Source organism: Macaca nemestrina, chromosome 14 (genome assembly GCF_043159975.1).
Source record: "Macaca nemestrina isolate mMacNem1 chromosome 14, mMacNem.hap1, whole genome shotgun sequence".
Taxonomy (NCBI): Eukaryota; Metazoa; Chordata; class Mammalia; order Primates; family Cercopithecidae; genus Macaca; species Macaca nemestrina.
Window position 1 is genome coordinate 34,844,865 of NC_092138.1, and position 22,215 is coordinate 34,867,079.

Consider the following 22,215-nt stretch of genomic DNA (forward strand, 5'->3'; position numbering starts at 1 on the left):
CTAAGGTAGATAAATCCACAAAGATGATAAAGAATCTATTCAAAAATACCTAAAACTCAAAAAGGCAGAGTGCCTCTTCTCCTTCAAATGACTGCAACACTTCTGCAGCAAGGGCACAAAACTGGGTTGAGGCTGAGACAGCTGAATTGACAGAAATAGACTTCAGAAGGTGGGTAATAATGAACTTCACTGAATTAAAGGAGCATGTTGTAACCCAATGCAAAGAAGCTAAGAATCAAGATAAAACAATACAGGAGCTGACAGCCAGAAAAGCAAATTTAGAAAGGAACATAACTGACCTGATGGAGTTGAAAAACACAACATGAGAAATCCACAATTCAATCATAAGTATCAGTAGCCAAACAAACCAAGCAGAGGAAAGACTCTCAGAGCTGGAAGACTATCTTTCTGAAATAAAACAGGCACACAGGAATAGAGGAAAAAAGAATTTTTTAAAAAATAACAAACATCCAAGAATTATGGGATTACGTAAAGAGACCAAACCTATGAATGATGGTGGTACCTGAAAGAGGCAAGAAGAATGGAACCAAGTTGGAAAACATACTTTAGAATATCATTCAAGAGAACTTCCCCAACCTAGCAAGACAGGCCAACATTCAAATTCAGGAAATGCAGACAACCTCAGTAAGATATGCCATGAGAAGATCAACCTTAAGACACATAATCCTCAGATTCTCCAAGGTCAAAATGAAAGAAAAAATGTTAAGGGCAGCTAGACATAAAGGCCAGGTCACCTACAAAGGAAAACCCATCAGAGTAACAGCAAACCTCTCAGTGGAAACCCTACAAACCAGAAGAGATTGGGAGCCAATATTCAACATACTTAAAGGAAAGAAAATCCATCCCAGAATTTTATATGGAGAAAACAACAATAACAACATTACCAGCCACTACAAAACACATTGAAGCACACAGACCAGTGACACTATGAAGCAACCACACAAATAAGTCTGCAAAATAACCAGCTAGCATCAGGACAAGATCAAATTCACCCATAACAATATTAACTTTAAATGTGGATGGGCTAAATGCCCTAGTGAAAAGATACAGAATGGCAAACTGGATAAAGAGCCAACACCCATTGCTATGCTGTCTTCAGAAGACTCATCTCCATGGAAAGACACACATAACCTCAAAACAAAGGGATGGAGGAAAATTTACCAGGCAAATCTATAACAGAAAAAAGGAAGGGTTTCAATCCTAGTTTCTGACCAAATGGACTTTAAACCAACAAAGATCAAAATAGAAGAACAAGGGCATTACATAATGGTAAAAGGTTCCATTCAAAAAGAAGAGCTAACTATCCTGATACATATGCACCCAACAAAGAGCACCCAGATTCATAAAGCAAGTTCTTAGAGATGTACAAAGAGACTTAGACTCCCACACAATAATAGTAGGAGACTTTAACATTCCTCTGTCAGTATTAGACAGATCATCCCGACAGAAAATTAACAAAGATATTCAGGACCTGAACTCAGCTCTGGATCAAGTGGGCCTGACAGATATGTACAGAACCCTCCACCCCAAAACAACATAATATACATTCTCATCAACACACAACACTTACTCTAAAGTTGATCACACAATTGAAAGTAAAACATTCCTCAGGAAATGGAATAGAAATAAAATCATAAGTCTCTCAGATGACAACACAATCAAATTAAAACTCAAGATTAAGAAATTCACTCAAAAGCATACAACCACATGGAAATTGAACCACCTGTTCCTGAATGACTCTTGAGTAAATAATAAAATTCAGGCAGAAATCAAGAAGTTCTTTGAAACTAATGAGAACAAAGAGATAGCATACAAAAATCCTTGGGATGCAGCTAAAGCAGTCTTAACACAGAAATTTATAGCAATAAATGCACACATCAAAAAAATAGAAAGATCTCAAGTTAACAACCTAACATCTCAACTAAAAGAACTAGAGAACCAACAGCAAACAAACCCCAAAGCTAGCAGAGGAACAGAACAACCAAGATGAGTCAAATTGAAGGAGATAGAGACATGAAAAACCCTTTAAAAATCAACAAGTTCAGGAGCTGGTTTCCTGAAAAAAAAAATTAACAAAATAGATATATTGCTAGCTAGACTTATAAGGAAGAAAAGAGAAAAGAATCAAATAAACACAATCAGAAAGGATAAGGGATATCACTACTGACTTCAAAGAAATACAAACAACCATCAGAGAACACTATAAACATCTTTATGCACACAAACTAGAACATCTAGAAGAAATGGATAATTTCCTGGATGCATACACCCTCCCAATAGTAAACCAGTAAGACACCGAATCCCTGAATAGACTAAAAACGTGTTCTGAAATTGAGGCAGTAATAAATACTCTACCAATCAAATAAAGCCCAGGACCGGAAGAATTCACAGCTGAAGTCTACCAGAGGTACAAAGAAGAGCTGGTACCATTTCTACTGAAACCATTCCAAAAAAATTGAGGAGGGGGAGGGACTCCTCCATAACTCATTATATGAAGCCAGAATCATCCTGATACCAAAACCTGGCAGAGGGACAACAAAAAAAGAAAACTTCAGGCCATATCCTTGATGCACATTGATGCAAAAATCCTCAATAAAATACCGGTAAACCAAATCTAGCAGGTCATCAACAAGCATATCCACCATGATCAAGTTGGCTTCATCCCTGGGATGCAAGGCTGGTTCAACATACACAAATCAATAAATGTGATTTATCACATAAACATAACTGAAGACAAAAACCACATGATTATCTCAAGACATGCAGAAAATGCCTTTGATAAAATTCAACATCCCTTCATGTTAAAAACTATCAATAAACTAGGTACTGAAGGAACACACCTCAAAATAATAAGAGCCATTTATGAGAAACCCATGGCCAATATCATACCAAATGGGCAAAAGCTGGAAGCACTCCTCTTGAAAATCAGCACAAGACAAGGATACCCTCTCTCACCACTCCTATTCAACATAGTATTTGAAGTCCTGGCCAGGGCAATTAAGCAAGAGGAAGAAATGAAGGGTATTCAAATAGGAAGAAAGGAAGTCAAATAATCTTTGTTTGCAGATGACATGATTCTATATCTAGAAAACCCCATAGTCTCAACCCCAAAGCTTCTTAAGCTGGTAAGCAACTTTAGCAAAGTCTTAGGATATAAAGTTAATGTGTAAAAATTGTTAGCATTTCTGTACACAACAGACAAGGAGAGAGCCAAATCATGAATGAACTTCCACTCACGATTGCCACAAAAGTAATAAAATACCTAGGAATACAGTTAACAAGGGAAGTGGAAGACTTCTTCAAGAACTACAAACCACTGCTCAAAGGAATCACAGAAGATACAAACAAGTGGAGAAACATTCCTTGCTCATGGATAGGAAGAATCAATAATGGAAAAATGACCACACTGCCCAAATCAATTTATAGATTCAATGCTATTCCCATTAAACTACCTTGGACATTCTCCACAGAATTAGAAAATACTATTTTAAAATTCATATGGAACCAAAAAAGAGACCAAATAGCCAAGACGGCCCTAAGCAAAAAGAATAAAGCTGTAGGCATCATGCTACCCAATTTGAATTATACTACATGGCTACCGTATCCAAAACAGCATGGTATTGGAACAAGAACAGACACATAGACCAATGGAACAGAAGAGGTAAGTCAGAAATAAGACCACACACCTGAAGCCATCTGATCTTTGGCAAACCTAACAAAAACATGCAATGGAGAAAGGATTCCCTATTTAATAAATGGTGCTGAGAGAACTGGTTAGCCATGTACAGAAAATTAAAACTAGACAGACCCCTTCCTTACACAATATAAAAAAATAACTTAAGGTGGATTAAAGACTTAAATGTAAAATTCAAAACTATAAAAACCCTAGAAGAAAATCTAGGCAATATTATTCAGGACATAGGCATGGGCAAAGATTTCATGAGAAAAACATCAAAAGCAATTGCAACTAAAGTAGAAATTGACAAATGGGATATAATTAAACTAAAGAGCCTCTGCACAGCAAAAGAAACTATCTACTATCATCAGAGTGAACAGACAACCTACTAAATGGGAGAAAACTTTTACAATCTGTCCATCTGACAAAGGTCATTAGACCAGAATCTACAAGGAACTTAAAGCAAATTTACTAGAAAAAAACAAACAACCCCATTAAAGAGTGAGCAAAGGACATGAACAGACAGTTCTCAAAATAAGACATTCATGGGGCCAAAAAGCAATTGGAAGAAAGCTCTACATCACTAATCATTAGATAAATGCAAATCAAAATTACAATGAGATACTATCTCATGCCCATCAGAATGGCAATTTATTACAAAGTCAAGAAACAACAGATGCTGGCAAGGTTGCACAGAAATAGGAATGCTTTTACACTTTGGTGGGAATGTAAATCAGTTGAACCATTATGGAAGGTGGTGTAGCAATTCCTCAAAGATCTAGAACCAGAAATACCATTTTACCCAAAAATCCCATTACTGGGTATACACCCAAAGGAACATAAATCATTCTATTACAGAGATACATGCACGCTTATGTTCATTGCAGCACTATTCACAATAGCAAAGGCATGGAATCAACTGAAATGCCCATCAATGATAGACTGGATATAGAAAATGTGGTACATCAACCTTAATTTGTCCCCAGACAAGTTACAGAGCCTAATGAAAAGGGGAAAGAATTGCACCACAGTGATTAATTACTGAGTTGTGGCATCAAATCCCTGCTCCATCATTTACTTGCAGTATGACTTTGGACCAGTTTCTTTCCTTTCTCAGCCTTAGTTTTTTTGAACTGTAAAATGGGTTTAATAATAATAATTTCTTCAAGGCTGTTGTGAGGATTGAATATATTCATATATATAAAGTTCTTATTATAGACAATTCCCCACCTGCACTTATTATTATTATTGTATCAAGGCATGGATTCTAACTCTTCTTCAGTGTTAACTTGCACATTAGTCTAAGATGTTGCTTGTGGGCTTTTGTTTGTAAGCTTGCTCTAAGAGATCAGGTACTTTGAAAAGGAAAGGATTAAGAACTTCACCAAAAAGTTATTTATCTTAAAGTCTAGCCAAAGAAATTCCATATAAATATTTCCTAACTATTTTTGAGAAGTGGATAAAAGGATCAGAAATCAAGTGTGACATATAGAACCAAGCATATTAGCAACTGATGTAGCTTGGCTTGCAGGAAATGTGCAAAAAAGAGAAAATGTTCATTGTGATCATGCAAAGGAGTATCTGTGCTTTGTCAACATCAATTTCGTGTAATGCCTTTACATTTCTAAAGCCCAGGAGATAACCTTGGACTATTAAAGCTAGGATTTTGATGATAGGACATTAGAAGATGAAGCATTTCATGACACTGTTATTTAATTTGGAGAGAAAAGATAGACTTTGGAAATAAATTAAGTCTACCACTTTCAACACTAAGAGGGTCAGAGCAAGGAGAAATTCTGGAAATGTTTTAAGAGCGTGAGAGACCTATACACCAGGGATCTGTGTGCAGACAGGAAGTGCAGATCAAGACAGTAGCCTTGGGCTCTCAGCTGAACCCTGAATTAAGTAAGTGATAACAACATAGTAGGAGGGCATGCTTTCTTTTCATTCCTCTCTTTTTTTTTTCCCCCAAATACACTCTTTCCTTCTTAGGTTAAAAGAAAGAAGATTTCAGTCTTTGAAAACAATCTTTTTTTTCCCCCCCCCCCACTTATTAAGAACCTAGAGGAGAAAGGCAATTGTCCCATGCCTGTCCAATGGGGAAAGGAGACAACTGTTCATAATTTGCTGAGCTTGCAGCAGGAACACCATAAAATTAAACCAAGTAGAAGACTAATTCCACTGTTGGGGACGGGGAAACATTCTAGTAAAGAAGCAACTTATAAACTTGTAAAATGAGTCATATAAAGTGATGTCTCAAGAAAAATAACTAGTGATATGTAATTTAGGAAATGTAGATGCTTCATCATTCTAAGAAAATTACTTTATGAATAAATGATACTCAAGGTTAAAAAAAAAAAAGAAAATGTGGTACATATACACCATGGACTACTGTGCATAAAAGGGAATGAGATCATGTCCTTTGGAGGGACATGGATGGAGTTGGAAACCATTCTCAGCAAACTAATATAGGAACAGAAAACCAAACACTGCATTTTCTCACTTATAAGTGGGAGCTGAATGATGAGAACACATGGACACATGGTGGGGAACAACACACTCTGGGCAACTGTGGGGGTGGTGGGGCAAGGGAGAGCATCTGGAAGAATGACTAATGAATGCTGGGCTTAATACCTGGGTGATGAGATGATCTGCGCAGTAACCAGCATGGCACACATTTACCTATGTAATGAACCTGTACATCCTGCATATGTACCCCTGAACTTAAAAGTTGAAAAAAAAGGAATAGGAAATAAATAATAAAATGTGATTAAAAAAAACCCTTTTCACAAACTACAACACATATAGTATATAAAAGTTGACCATAAAGGTATACAATTTTGTGCATGAACATGTGTTACCAATATGTTCTCCCTGAAACTGTTGAATTCTTCTGCTCTCTTCTTGCCTTTTTTGGGGTGTGTGTGTGTGTGTGTGTGTGTCTGTGTGTGTGTACGTGTGTGTGTGTGTGTGTGTGTGTGTGTGTGTGTGTGTGGTTTCCAGACTCTAGAGACAGTAATTGTAATTTCAAATTAAGTATTCAGATAACTGGTAACAATTAATCAATCACCCAGGGGAGTTCAAAGAAAGAAATTCGTGGAAAGATACAGTCTGATTTCTCCCACCTATAAAAAGACCTTCATGGGTGCTCTTCCAAGACTTAACAGTCAACCCCATAGGGTCCCTGTGTTTCTCATCCTTCTCAGGATCAACGGAGGGCAGATGTAAGTACATACCTTTGAAGAAAGTTCCTTGTAAACTTCAAACATTATTATATAAGCCTAAAGTGATGTTATTGGAATTTTAATAGTGTTCACAGGACCTGGTTTAAACATCACTAGTTGTCTTTCTCTAATGAACAACTGATCCATCCACTCATCAAAATACTATGGATAGATACACAAGACAATATAGAAATCAATATAATATCTTTTAATGGTTTGAAGAAGAAATACAAATAAATGTGGAGTAAGTTAGGATAAATATTAAATGTGGGAGTTCAGTCAGGCTGGTGGGAAAAATTTAAAGATAGTTGTAAGAAAAGGATGCAAACCTTCTTGGAAGGGCGGGGGTGTTGCATAAGCTCCCATAACAGATCAGGCTGAAGGCAGCCTAATCCTTACCTTGAGTTAATAGCTTAGGGCCTAGATACAAACGAATGTAGAGTAGTTTATCTAAATAGTTTGTTTACTCATGTGGTCCTAAGACCAATCTTTGATCAACCGCAGGTGCATAATTGCTCTCTACTTGGGAGGTTGGCAATGTCTACACTCTATTGGGCTCATATCTTAGATCTGCCCTTCTTTTGCCTTGTCACCTGGGTATACACCCCTTTCCCAACCTTTAATAATGTGACTGCTTAGCTAGGAGGGATAGATTTACCCTCAGTGGGGTCCCTCAGTAACGGCACATATTGGACTAAGGAGCCAAATAACACTATAGATCACTCTACTATCCTCCCATTGGGTGTAAATTATAAATGTTCTAACCCTTACTGTGCACCTGCTCAAACACAATTATGGCTACACCATGGCAAAAGAAATGCCTTAACAGTCTTAGCTGCAGGTAGCCTCAAACCAGTAACGCAATCAATGCCGCTTTCCCAAACATTCCTTCCTGTGCTAAAGAACAAAGCCAGGAGAATAATGGATTCCACTTTAGCTAGGAGGTCTGTCATGGGGGACAAGCTCGTATCCTCCAGTTAGGCAATTATAACATCTTAGACTGGAGCCCCTACGGCCATTTGCAGGGCAGCCTTACTGATATCCTCACGCATCATGGCATCAATCACGGTTTCGTAGTCTTGTCCCGTTCCCCCATGATTTGGGCTGGCCGATGGGAGGATGGGATATCCCAGACCCCAAGTAAAGTTGATGCCACCCCAAGACACTTTATGGTGCCTGGGACACATTAGCACCTCCCTTGACACCGGGCATGGGACCTATCGTAATTCTGGTAACAGTTATACTATAACCTTTACTCATAATCACACTGATCAGTGCCTAATTTGCAATATCCATCCATATGTTTTCCTTATGGAAACTAATATTTCTATTACACCCCAAAACTCTGTGTTTGTGACCCGGGTGCAAGGACAGGCTTGGTTTGCCTCATGTATCACTAATTACAATATATCTAATTAAAATATTACTAGTGTCATGGTATTAAGGAGACAATCTGAGGCATTCCTACCAGTCAATTTGACACATCATTGATAGGTAGGTTCCTCTTCCTTTGCCATCTTAGAATGCACCCTATCCCAGGTCAGACTCAAAAGATTCATAGGCACACTTATAGCCTTTATAGTCTCAGCCATAGTCATCCTAGCAACTGCTAGTGTGGCTATAGCATCTACTACTGAATCAGAACCAACAGCTGCTTTTGTAGATAATTTGGTCAGAAATGTGTTCAATGAACTTCTCTTACAGCAGGGTATAGATCAAGAGATTCTTGCATATCTGCAAGCCCTGGAGGCTGCCTTGGAATATGTGGGGGAGTGATAAGATGCACTGGCATTCCGACAGCAGTTAAACTGTGACTGGGAGCATAAACATATCTGTGTCACTTATAGTTGGGATGAGGTAAAACGACACCTCTGGGGAACCTTTCATGACAATTTAACAGCAGACGTAAAGCAACTTAAAACTAAAATTTTAGAATCCCTTCACATGATAGATCTACACACCCAACAAACAGCCATATGGAAGGGTGTGCAAGATCATCTCTCCTGGTTAGACCCCTGATCCTGGGGGTCACTCTTTGACTGGAAAGGAATGTTACTAATTATACTCATGATTGTCTTATGTTATTTGCTAATTCTAGGATGCACAGCCAGAATAAGAGCAATGACCACCTTGCCTGACAAACCTGTTGCTGCACACATCTGTACTCTTCAGTCAACAGAACCCAATGCAAAGAACAGAAAGTGGAGAGATGTGGGAATTCAGACAGGCAGGTGGGAAAATTTTTAAAGATAGTTATAAGAAAAAGACGCAAACCTTTTTGAAACGCCGGAGGGGTTTGTATAAGCTCCAGTAATAGATCAGGCTGAAGGCAGCCTAATCCTTACCTTGAGTGAATAGCTTAGGGTGCAGTTATAAAGGAATGTAGTTTATCTAAATAGCTTGTTTACTCATGTGGTCCTAAGACCAATCTTTGATCAATCGCGGGTGCATAATTGCTCTCTATTCGGGAGGTTGGCAATGTCAATTACCTCTAGTGGTGTTTACTCAAGACCTTTGTCACTTAATCTATACTGAATAAATGTGAGCTTAGCTGGCTGATTGGGGCCACAGCTGCAACTCTTTACAGCACTCTCCTTGGTGTCTGTAGGTGGTCCAGACCCTCAGCAGGACTGACAGGCAAAATATCTGTGTCAGTGTATGTTATTCATCCATTGTTGGGTCAGGGTCTGTGGGACAGACCCCCGCAATTAAAAGCTTATATGCCAAATGTTAACTAAGATAATCTCTAGCCAATTAGCTTTACAGGTCAGTTCTATTTTTATTTCATCTAAGCAAAGGACATTAAAAATTACCATTATTTTAGTAAGCCTAAAAATAGTAATATAGGAGGAAAGTTAAGAAAAAGAAGGAGAAAAACCAAATTCAAAACAAGTTAGGTGCAGCAGCATATTGGGAGCAAAGAGGGATATGGGAATGCGGGTAGGGCAAGTAGGGAAACTAAATAAGATCTGAGGGAAAAAGTTCCTTGTAGGTGGGTGGGAAAGGGGTGGAACTGACACCATTGACGCAAGAGCTGAGTAATAGCCCTAAGGAAATAAATGCCTGGTGAAAGCATGCAGAAAGCAGTCTGGAGCCCAGAAGAGACACACCAGCACAGTCTGGTAGGCTACAGTATCAAGTCTCTAGAGAAAGGCTGAAACACCCAGAACAAGAGAGACCAGGTCCAGGATGCCCAGTCTGTTCTGGTCCCATCTGCCAGCAATCTGGCTGCTGCTGAGCCAACTCCTTAGAGAAAGTCTAGCAGCAGAGCTGAAGGGATGTGGTCCCCGATTTGGAAAAAGGATGCTGTCATATTGCCCCATGCCTGAAAAGACATTCACCACCACCCCAGGAGGGTGGCTGCTGGAATCTGGAAGACCCACAGGTAAGAACCCTGGACTGCCAAACAATCAGAATGATGCCTGAAAAAACAGGCTCCAGATCTCATCGACTGCCTGTAGTCAACTCAGACTCTACTGTGGCTAGTGCCTAAATGTTTATGGTTTTTCATTGTAATGTGCTTTTATTAAAAGGGTCTCACCAGAAATCTCATGGGAAGTTTGGGGTAGAGGGGAAGCTGCAGGAAAAACAGAAGAACAGCCTCACCTTGGAGGCTCTTGGTGCCCTTCCCACCTGGCAGCCAGAGACACAGGGTGGAGAAAACAGGGAAGCCTCAGAGAAAGTGACTATTCTCAACACCAGCAGGAGGTGAGGCATACTCCAGGACCCCCAGGAAAGCTGGGCAGGCCAGAAAACAGTTGTGCTTGCAATGGGATACCTGGGCCAGGCATCTCCAATTAAGAAGAAAGGGGACAAACAGTGAGGTGGTGAGCTGACTATCATTTCTGTTTATGCACCTATGGGCCTGAGGGCAGCACACTGAGACCTCTGTTAGGTTCCTGGAATGTGAGATAAAGGGGCCTTGGATTTAATGACTCTCCTCCTTTGTCATTAAGCTGGGCAATGGTCTATGTCACCAAAAACGTCCTCTTACAAAAAAGTTTTTTTAATGCACCCCAACAGAACACCTTGCCTCCCATTTCTTTGAATCTACTCTTGTAGTGTGTTGAGAAAGATGAGATGACGAGAAAAAAAGTTGCCTGGATGACTAGAGGGGAAATTGAAGGGGACCAGAGACAAGGAAAGTTCACCGTTCAGACCATCATAGCTGATTTGATTAGTGCTTTCAACATTTGACACTGTAAAGCATTTTCTTTAAAAGCAAGATTTCAGAACTGAGGAAAGTTCAATACCGGGGTAGTTTTAAAACTTTACCAAGTAACAAGGTATTCATAAAGATAAATTGCAAGCTAAGTTAAAACTAGCAAGGGCAGTTTCCAAAACAGATAGAGGCTACTCTATTCTGTCTAATAGGTCGTGTTAAGTTCTGAAAAGCTAAGTTAAATTACTAAACATTGTTTTACATTTAATAAAAATGACATAGGTTTTGAACCAGCAATGTGTGACTCCAGAACTGCTTCTTGTAACCCATATGCATACACTTCATTAAATCATTAAATGACTCTGTTTAAAGTTATCATGCACAGTGAACGCACTTGGATTTTGTGTGATTTATATAATGATTTCAAAGTTATTTCCTTTTTTTACATTATTAGTCACAGCTTGTTTCATTTTACTATAAAATAAGGGAAGAATACCACAAAGTCAAAACAATTTGTAATGCAAACTAAGGAAGAGTATGCTGTACTATAATTTCTATTTAAATTTCACTTTTTTCTCAGTAAATAAGTGAAATTTCTCATTTAAATACTTTGATAAATATAGATAAATTTAACAAGAAAAATGGAAAGTATTCATGGATAACAAATGTTAACATTTGGTGTAGATACATATAGATGTATGTTGCTTCTCAGCTTTTTAGCTAAGATCCAGTGATGTATGTGTATAGATTTATGTGGATTAGATTTAAATATCTGAATCTTTCTATTAGAATAACTTGTGAGTACATAATGCATTGAAGTTATCAATCAAAACAGTGTCGGGGAAAGTCAAAAGTGGTATGGTATAGGCATTTAGAGGGTCATTGGAGGAGTGCATAGAGGGGACAGGATGGGGAATTAGCATATCCTTAATATTGTAGTATCTTAAAGTGCCCTACTCTAAGTAAGCTAAGTTGTTGAAATGTTAGGATACTTGCTGATTCTCTTTGGTGTTTAATTACACTGAGGCAATGGGTACATTGTAGTCTAGGCAAATTGTATAATTTTTTTGATCCTCTTTCACATGAATGTTTTTCCTCACCTTTCATTCCTCTCTTTTACTTCACAGAAACGGTGTCAACCTCCAACAACAAAGATGGAAAAACCTTAGGTACAACATCAGAATTCATTCCTAACTTGTCACCGGAGCTGAAGAAACCACTGTCTGACGGGCAGCCATCATTGAAGAAAATAATACTTTCCCGAAAAAAGAGAAATGGACATCACGGATTTGATCCATTCTGTTGTGAAGTGATTTGTGATGATGGAACTTCAGTTAAATTATGTACATAGTAGAGTAATCGTGGACTGGACATCTCATCCATTCTCATATGTATTCTCAATGACAAATTCACTGATGCCCAGTTAAATGATTGCTGTTTATTAGAACATGAGAATCATTATTGGTATTCACAGGTTTCACTTGCTCTGTACTAATATATTCTCTCCAAAGGGAGGAAGTTAGATAGATGGAATAAGTTCTAGTAGTTGATAGTACAATGGGGAAATTATACTTAACATTAACTCACTGTATATTCCAAAATAGCTAGAAGAGAATTATAATGATTCCAACACAAAAAAGATGAATGTTAGTTTGGATGGATATCCCAATTACCCTGATTTTATCATTAAACCTTATATACATGTATCAAAATATCACATGTACTACAAAAATGTGTACAACTATAATATGTGAATTAAAAACTTACTGGAAATAATGTTTTAAAGTTTTACACACACAAGCACATACGTTCACACACACTCACTCAGGTCTCTTTAGTTTTCCTCTTTTCACACTAGAAGAAATGTAAGAGATAAAGGATCTAACCATCTCTAACATCAGCACATAGCATGGAGGGAAAGCAGTGAAGGAATGAACTGGTGGGAGAGGAATTAGACATGTTCACCCCAGGGTAACCCCAGACACCTCTCTAGAACTTTGCCCAATGCATATCCTTCACCTGCCTCTCAGTACACTGCCTTTAGACCTTCAATCATTCTATAAAGTCCTCTTTTGTCCCTGGCATTATTCCACATCCCTTCATCAAAGTGGTGAATCGGCACAAATACTGGGCTTCCTCTGGCTACACATACCTCCTCCCTGTGTGTCTCTAAATCCTAAATCAAAGCACACATTTTATGCTCTGTCAGTCAGGTCCTACTAGTTGTGTTTGTTTGTTTGCAGGCTAACTGAAGCTGCTACTACCTCATTATCAGGTCCTATTAACTTACTTCAAGTAACATGATTTGAGTAGCCCTCTCTGCCTGCCCACAAAGTGCTCTGAATCTAGTGTGGGACATGGAGAAGCAAAGGATAATAAGTGCAATGATATTTGTAGGTCATCATAGAGACTGTAATGATCCACAGGAATCAGGGTTGTGTTTAATGCCAACGTGGGAAGGAATGAAGGCACAGGGAACAGTGTGGGTAAGAGGAGAGAGCAAAATTTCCCTAAGGAAACTGATGGCTGATCTGCATCTTGAAAGACATCTAAGCAGAAGAGAGTGCAAAAAGGAGACAGGGAGAAGCTCAGGAAAAAGCACAAAGGCCTAAAAGCACAGCACGTGTGGAAACAGTCAGAGTCAGTAGGGCAGGAGGTGGTGTGGAGAAAAGGAATTGTCAAGATCTGGTTGGAATGAAGACAGGAGAGAGGGTCTCAAATGATTCCACACAATACAGCTATGAGGTTTAGGCTGCATCTTAGAGTAAGGAAGAACTGCTCATGATCTTGATACATCTCTCATAAAGAACTTTTTCCTACCAATACTGTGTTGAAGGTGAAGAGGGATCATGGGAGTCACAGGGCAGAACTCATAGATTATACTGTACAGTCTGAACTGCACCACCTGGTTTGTCTAGGCTCCTCTAGATTGTTCTTTGAGAACAAAGGGGAGGAGCACATAAGGTGTATTTCTTGACGCTAGTGACGATCAATAAAAGATCCATATTTTGGGTCTCTACATTATTCATAATCAATGATTGAGTTTATTCTACATGACAATCATTGTTCTAGGACTTTAGGATTCAGGAGAGAAAAAATAACAATTATGCTTTCATGGAGCTTCTACCTGGTTACTTAACTGACTCTGAACCTTCTCTTGGCACATGCATTCTATACATAATTCTATTCTTTTAGTAAAAATATAGGTATGAAAAGAGGATAATAGAGAAAGCTCCATAATTTTATCTGGTGTCTATCATTTAAATCTCTTAACTAGGAAATACCCAAAGATTGCTTCCAGGAGGATTTTTGGAAGATGGAAATATGTCTCATTCTTTGTCCCACTGTTTATAAGCCTGCATGACACCCTAAAGTGACAGCAGTACAGGCACCTAGAGTGGTTCCAAGGATGTATGAAGTCTTTCAGCTGCTTTAAGCAAGTACACAAACTGGTGGCTTAAGGCAATTGAAATACATTTTCTCCCAGTTCTGGAGGTCAGACATAGAAAGATGATGCACTTTTTCCATAACCTGTAGAATATAATCCTCACTGGCTTCTGGTGGTTTGCTGTCAATCTTCGGCATTCCTTGGCTTGCAGGTGCCAATCTTCAGCCTCCGCACTGTCCACACATAGTGTGCTCTCCCTTCATATGTACACATTGTTCTCTTATGAGTACACTAGACATTTTAATTTAAGGGTCCACGCAGGCTATGATGACTTCATCTTAACTACTTATATCTGCAACAATGATTTTTATAAGCATATTCTGATGGATTATGATCTTAGTCCATTTTCTGTTGCTAATAACAGAACACCTGAAATTGGGTAATTTATAAAGAAAATAAATTTATTTCTTACAATTAAGGCATATAGGAAGTGCCAGAGCATATCCTGGCATCTCATGAGTACCTTCTTTCTGGTGGGAACTCTCTACTGGGTCTTGATGTGTTGCAGAGTATCACACAGCAAGAGTCCAGAGCATGCTAACATACTTGTTTAGGTCTCTCTTCCTCTTTTTACATAAGCTACCATTTCACTCCTCTGATAATCCACCAATCCTTTAATTCATGAAAGGGTTAATCCCCTCATGAGAGCAGACCTTTCGTGATCCAATAACCACTTAAAGGCTCCAACTTTAATTCTGCCAAAATGGAGAGTAAGCTTCCAACACATGAAATTGTGGGACACATTCAAACCATGACAAATGTTGGTTATGACCACAATATGTCTTTTATGGGTCCTTGTTGAACCAAAGATACCTGAGGGAACACAGCAATTTACCTCTCCATTCTCCCTCTACAAGTTATTTAGAAATAAACCGTTCCTCAGAGGACACAGAACACAAATATTTCTTCTAGTAAATATAAAATGGTACAGTGAAAATGGAAAACCATTTGACAGTTTTTTTTAAAAAAACAACTAAATATGAAAATACCTTATAATTCAAAACTTTCACTCCTAGACCTTTACCAAATGTTCACACAAAATTATTTATATGAATGTCCATAATGATGTTGGATTTTTTGTCAACAGCTGGGCATTATGGAATGTCCATCATTATGTCTATAACATAACTATGAATGTTGCTTTATAGTAAAGAAACACTGGAAACACCCCAATGCCCTTCATATATGAAGATCTAACAAAGTCTGGTATATTCATATCATAGAACAATCTATTAAAATGAGCCAATTATTAATACATACAACAATCTGGACAAATTTCAAGAACACACATGTTCAGACAAAACCTCAGAAAGTTTTAAATCTTCACTTGGCATAGTCACTAGGGTATGTATAAGTAAGCTCCATAGCAAATCAATCTACAAAGACGAGGATAGGTATTTAAATGTACCAATTTTAATAAAAAATCAAAAGTTATACAAAGACACTGGAAATATGACACATCCAATTGTACAAAGGAATTTGATGAATCCCATCCCTGATGAAGCCTAGTCGTTAGATTCACTGCTAAAGATCTTTAAAATGACTGTCTTGTATATACTAAAAAAAAAGCCTAAGGAAATGTGGACAAACAACTAAAATTAGGAAACTGATAATGAACAAAACAAGTATATCAACAAATATAAAAATAATAGAAAGGAAACAAACAGAAATGCAGGAACTGAACATTATAGTAATGCATATAAAAATTCACAAGAGTGATTTCACAAAATATTCATAGAAGAATTAACAGAAACATTCTCAAACTCTTCTACAATTTTGAAGACATGGAATCAGTATCTAACTAAATTCTATGAAGTCACCATTAATGTCATACCAACCTCAGACAAAAACTGTTAAGAAAAAACTACAGATCAATATCTGTTATGAATACCGATGCAAAAACTAATATTCAAACAAGAGCACATTGAATTCGGTAGCATTTTAAGACTATTATATGTCAGGTTATGTAGAATTTATTCCTGAAAGTATGAAGGTTCAACATGAAAAAAAATCAATGTAAGATACCACATTTGTAAAATTAAGAGAAATAACTACCTGATTGACTTCATTTACAAAATAAAAATGGCAAAGCCAACAGCCTTTCATAAAAAAATTCAGTAATGTACAAACCAAATAAAATTTCTTCAACATAACAAAAGCATGAAAAACACACAGCCACCATCAAACTCAATGGCAAAATACTGAAATCTTTTCCTGTACATTAAAGGAGACCAGAATATTCATTTTTTCCCTTCTATTCAATAGTTTTGGAAGTTTTAGACAGAGTAATAAGGTTGAGAAAATTATAAAAACCATAAACATTAAAAAGGAAAAGTAAAATGTTTTGGTTGCAGAAACATGATCTTATATGTAGAAAATCTTAAAGATTCAATGCAAAAAAATGTTAGTGTAATAAATGAACTCAGCAAAGATGCATAATACAAAAATCAACATGAAAAAATTAGTTACAGGTCATAGGCTGCTGGTCAGTCCCTCCAATCTCAAACTACAGGTCTGCTCCAGAGCATGACCATCCCTACAGCTCCAGCTGGCAGGCCAGTTCACAAAGATTTGGAATCCAGTTATGTCTAGACTCTAGAACAGCCCCAGTGCTGCTGAGGCCCCAGGTGTTAGGCTTGCCCCAGGCTGCAGACCAGCAACTACAGATTTCAGATCTAGGCCAGCATCCATCAACCAAGGCACCAGTCTTTCCTCAGTTCCAGGCCCATTCCAGGTTCCAGAGTGGTCCCCATGGACACAAGCTCCAGAGAAACTAAGATCCAGGTCAACCTCAGTGGGTTCTAGTGCTGGGTCAACCAGCATAGACTCGGGCTACAGAACCAACCCTGCAGACACAATCTCCAAGCAGATACCATGTTCTCATTACTCAGGCCTATCCACAGACTCAAGTTCTAGGCCTGCCCATTCACTGACCTAAGCATCAAGTCGGCCCACATGCAGACTCCTGTTACAAGTATGCCCATGGACCTCATCAGGTGGCCTGCTCAGAAACTCTGGATGGGCTGAATGATGAAGGGTTTTTCCTGCCAAGTGCAATCTGTAAAGATAGAAGGAAGTGCTTACTTTTTCAAATGTACATTCACCAACTAAAGGTCAGAAGGATCATGACTGATTTGGAAAATATGATACTACCAAAGGAACAAAATAAACCACGAGTAACCTACCCTATAGAAAGGGCTACCTATGGACTGCCTATTTTCAAAACAGTCATCTTAAAGAAGCTCAATGAGATAAAAGAGAATACAGATAGATAACTTATCAAAATCAGGAAAATAATACATTAACTAAATAAGAAATTCGACAAAGATATAGGAACCATAGAAAGGTGGCAAACAGAATGCTGCTGCTGAAGAACACAAAACTAATGTGAAAAACTTCATAGAGAACTTTAACAGCAGACTCGATAAAGCAGAAGAAATAATGAGTGAGCTCAAAGATAGGTCGTTTGAAATTACACAATAAGAAGAGCAAAAAGTAAAAAGAAAGGGAAAAGGTGATGAAAATCTGTGAGACATATGGCACACCATCAAACAAACCAAAATATAAATTATGAAAGTCTTAAAAGGAGCAGAGAAAGAGAAGGGAGCACAAAGCATACTTAGAGATTTGATGATAGAAAACTTCCCTAATCTGGAAAGAGACATTAACATTCAGATCCATTTAGTACAGAGAACCCAAAATAGATCAAATATAAATATGAGATACATAAAAAAGAAAATTCTCAAAAGTCAAGAAGAAAGAGAGGATATTCAAACTGGCAAGAGAAAAACAACTGATCGTATACAAGGGAACATCCATTAGTTTAGCAGATTTCTTGGCAGAAAGCTTGTAGGACGAGAGAGTGGGATGATATATTCAAAGTGGTTAAAGAAAGAACGGTCGACCAAGGATACTATATGAGGCAAGCCAGTCCTTGAGAAATGAAGGCAAGATAAAGATTGTGCCAGACAAACAATGCTGTGAGAATTCATCACACTAGACATGCTTTACAAAAAATGCTAAAGGAATTTCTACAACTTGTAGCAAAAGTACTCTAACTACGGACGACATGAAAACATGTAAAGGAAAGAATGTAGTCAAATTCAGAATACTCTAATACTACAATAGTATTGCATAAGTTTTTAGACTCTAATATAAAAGTTAAAAGTCAAGACTGTTAAAAATTATAGTAGCTACAATAATAGTTAATGCATACAAGATACATAAAAGATTTAAATTGTGGCATTAATAGCATAAAATAGTAGCAGGGGAAGAGAAAATGAAGTGTAGAATTTTTGCATGCAGTTGAAGTTAAGTTGTATTCAGCTTAAAATAGATTGCTGTAACTATAAGATGGTGTATATAAGCTTCATGGTGAAAAAAAAAAAAACCTGTAGTAGGAACACAAGAGACAAAGAGAAAGGAATCAAAACATACAACTACAAAAATTTCATCAAATCACACAGGAAGACAGCAGGAGAAGAAGAACAGAAAAACAGAACTGCAAAACTTTCAGAAAGCAATGAACAAATTGGTAATAGTAAGTCCTTACCTATTAATAATTACTTTTAATGTAAACACATTAAATTCTTCAATAAAAAGGTATACGGTGACTGAATGAATTTTTTAAAATTATACTTTAAGTTCTGTGATACATGTGCAGAAGGTGCAGGTTTGTTACATAGGTATACACGTGCCATGGTGGTTTGCTGCACCCATCAACCCATCATCTACATTAGGTATTTCTCCTAATGCTATCCCTCCCATAGGCCCCCAGCCCCCGACAGCCCCCGGTGTGTGACATTCTCCTCCTTGTGTCCAGGTGTTCTCATTGTTCAACTCCCACTATGAGTGAGAACATGTGGTGATTGGTTTTCTTTTCCTGTGTTAGTTTGCTGAGAATGATGGTTTCCAGCTTCATCTGTATCCCTGCAAAGGACATGAACTCATTCTTTTTTATGGCTGCATAGTATTCCATGGTGTATATGTGCCACATTTTCTTTATCCAGTCTATCATTGATGTGCATTTGGATTGGTTCCAAGTCTTTGCTATTGTGAATAGTGCTGCAGTAAACATACATGTGCATGTGTCTTTATAGTAGAATGATTTAGAATCCTTTTACCCAGTATGGGATTGCTGGGTCAAATGGTATTTCTAGTTCTAGATCCTTGAGGAATTGCCACACTGTCTTCCACAATGGTTGAACTTATGTACACTCCCACCAACAGTGTAAAAGCATTCCTATTTCTCCACATCCTCTCTAGCATCTGTTGTTTCCTGACTCTTTAATGATAGCCATTCTAACTGGCATGAGATGGTTTCTCATTGTGGTTTTGATTTGCATTTCTCTGATGCCCAGTGATGATGAGCTTTTTTTCATGTTTGTTGGCTACATAAATGTCTTCTTTTGAAAACTATCTGTTCATATGCTTCACCCACTTTTTGATGGGGTTGTGTGTTTTTTTCTGTAAATTTGTTTAAGTTCCTTGTCGATTCTGGATATTAGAACTTTGTCAGATGGATAGATTGCAAAAATTTTCTCCATTCTCTAGGTTGCCTGTTCACTCTGATGATAGTTTCTTTTGCTGTGCAGAAGCTCTTTAGTTTAAATAGATCCCATAAAAATTAGGACCCAACTCTATGCTGCCTACAAGAGACTCCCTTTATATTTGGTGACACACATTGGCTGAAAATGAAGAGATAGTAAATAATATTTCATACAAATGGTAACCAAAAAAGAGCAGAGGTGGCTACACTTATATCAGACAAAACATACTCTAAGTTAACAACTGTCATAATTAAAAAATCATGAAATGTGAAGACAGAAGATGGCATAAAGGAGGCAGGACTAGCTTGCACCTCCCACTTGGATCGACAGAATAGTGTGTGGAGACTCACATTATAAACTTTTGCTCCAAAAACTACTGCAGGAACATACCATAAAGCCAAGAGAATCTACAGATGCTTTGAAGGAACTGGATCACACCTGCAGGATTACACCAAAAATCTGTAAGTCTGCTTGCTTTCTCAGTGGGGAGGCTGGTGGTCTGGGTCAAGTTCTCAGCCCTGGTCACCGGCTGCTTGGAAACAGACTTGGTGCTGTTGTGCAGGTGGGGTGGGGGGTGGCACAGTGGGAGTGAGACTGGCTTTTAGGACTGTGGGCTGCATGGGAGTGAAGTGAGACCTGTGACTGCCAGCTTTCTCCCACTTCCCTGGCGACAGGTATGGCTCAGCAGAGGCAGCCATAATTCCAAATCCCCTGGAAATACAACTCCGTTGGACTGGGAACCATAACTCCATCTCCTACAGGAGCCACAGCAAGCCCCACCCAAGGAGAGACTAAGCTCAGACACACCCATCCTTGCTCCCACCTGGTGGTCTTTCTCTATCCACCCTGGTAGCCAAAGACAAAGGTCATAATCTCTTGGGAGCTCTATGGCCCTGTCAACCACCTGAAAACCCCGAATACTTAACTAGGTGTCCCTAGGGAAAGTTTGCATCCTCCCTACAGGATTGCAGCTGATGCGCTCTTGAAAGCACCACCTCTCGGCTGGAGGCAACCAACACAAAACCAGCACACTAAACAAAAACAAAGCCAAGGACTGACACAGATTCCACTTCACTCCCCTGCTACCTCTACCAGAGTAGGTGCTGGTATCCATAGCTGCAAAGACCTGAAAATGGATCACATCACAGGACTCTTTGCAGACATTCCCCAGTACCAGCCCAGAGCCCAGTAGCTCCACTGGGTGGCTATAGACCCAGAAGAACAAAAACAATCACCACAGTTCAGCTTTCAAGAAACCCCATTTCTAGGTGAAGGAGTAGAACACCACATCAACGGAGCAGAATGTGGGATAAAAGAATCTGAACAGCAGCCCTCAAATCTCAGATCTTCCCTCTGAAATAATCTGTTCAAATGAGAAGGAACCAGATAAACATTTCTGGTAATATGGGAAAACAAGATTCTTTAAAACCCCCAAAGGATCATCCCAGCTCACCAGCAATGGAACCAACCCAAGACAAAATCTCTGACTTGCCAGAAAAAGAATTCAGAAGGTCAAGTATTAAGCTAATCAGGAAGCCACCAGAGAAAGGTGAAGCCCAACTTAAAGAAGTCAAAAACTTAATACACGATATGAAAGGAAATTTCTTCAGCAAAATAGAGGGTATAAATAATAAATAATCACAACTTCTGGAAATAAAAGACACACTTAAAGAAATGAAAAATGCACTGGAAAGTCTCAGCAACAGAACCAAATGAGCAGAAGAAAGAACGTCAGAGCCTGAAGACAAGGCTTTTGAATGATCCCAATCTGTCAAAGACAAAGAAAACAGAATTTTATTTTATTTATTTTTTTTAAAGAAGAATAATTATCTACTGTAACTTTATTTATTTATTTATTATTATTATTTTTTATAATTTATTTATTATTATTATACTTTAAGTTGTAGGGTACATGTGCATAACGTGCAGGTTTGTTACATATGTATACTTGTGCCATGTTGCTGTGCTGCACCCATCAACTCGTCATTTACATCAGGTATAACTCCCAATGCAATCCCTCCCCCCTCCCCCCTCCCCATAATAGGCCCCGGTGTGTGATGTTCCCCTTCCTGAGTCCGAGTGATCTCATTGTTCAGTTCCCACCTATGAGTGAGAACATGCGGTGTTTGGTTTTC

General features: G+C 38.4%; 1 protein-coding gene across 2 annotated transcripts; it reads left to right on the plus strand.

Moving 5' to 3' along the window:
* The first annotated feature begins 8,724 nt into the window (after positions 1-8,724).
* LOC105491842 (insulin like 4) lies at positions 8,725-13,862 on the plus strand. Of its 2 annotated transcripts, XR_011612537.1 has the most exons (3): positions 8,725-8,778; positions 9,020-9,152; positions 12,211-12,346. XR_011612537.1 is itself a non-coding variant. In XM_011758561.3 (2 exons), exons 1-2 carry the CDS (start codon positions 10,111-10,113, stop codon positions 12,432-12,434), a joined length of 420 nt encoding a protein of 139 aa, XP_011756863.1. In that variant the 5' UTR covers positions 9,994-10,110; the 3' UTR covers positions 12,435-13,862. The 2 variants fall into 2 exon arrangements, 1 of the variants encoding a protein (XP_011756863.1); XM_011758561.3 differs by lacking the exons at positions 8,725-8,778; positions 9,020-9,152 and adding an exon at positions 9,994-10,306 and having other exon boundaries at positions 12,211-13,862.
* The last annotated feature ends 8,353 nt before the right edge of the window (positions 13,863-22,215 follow it).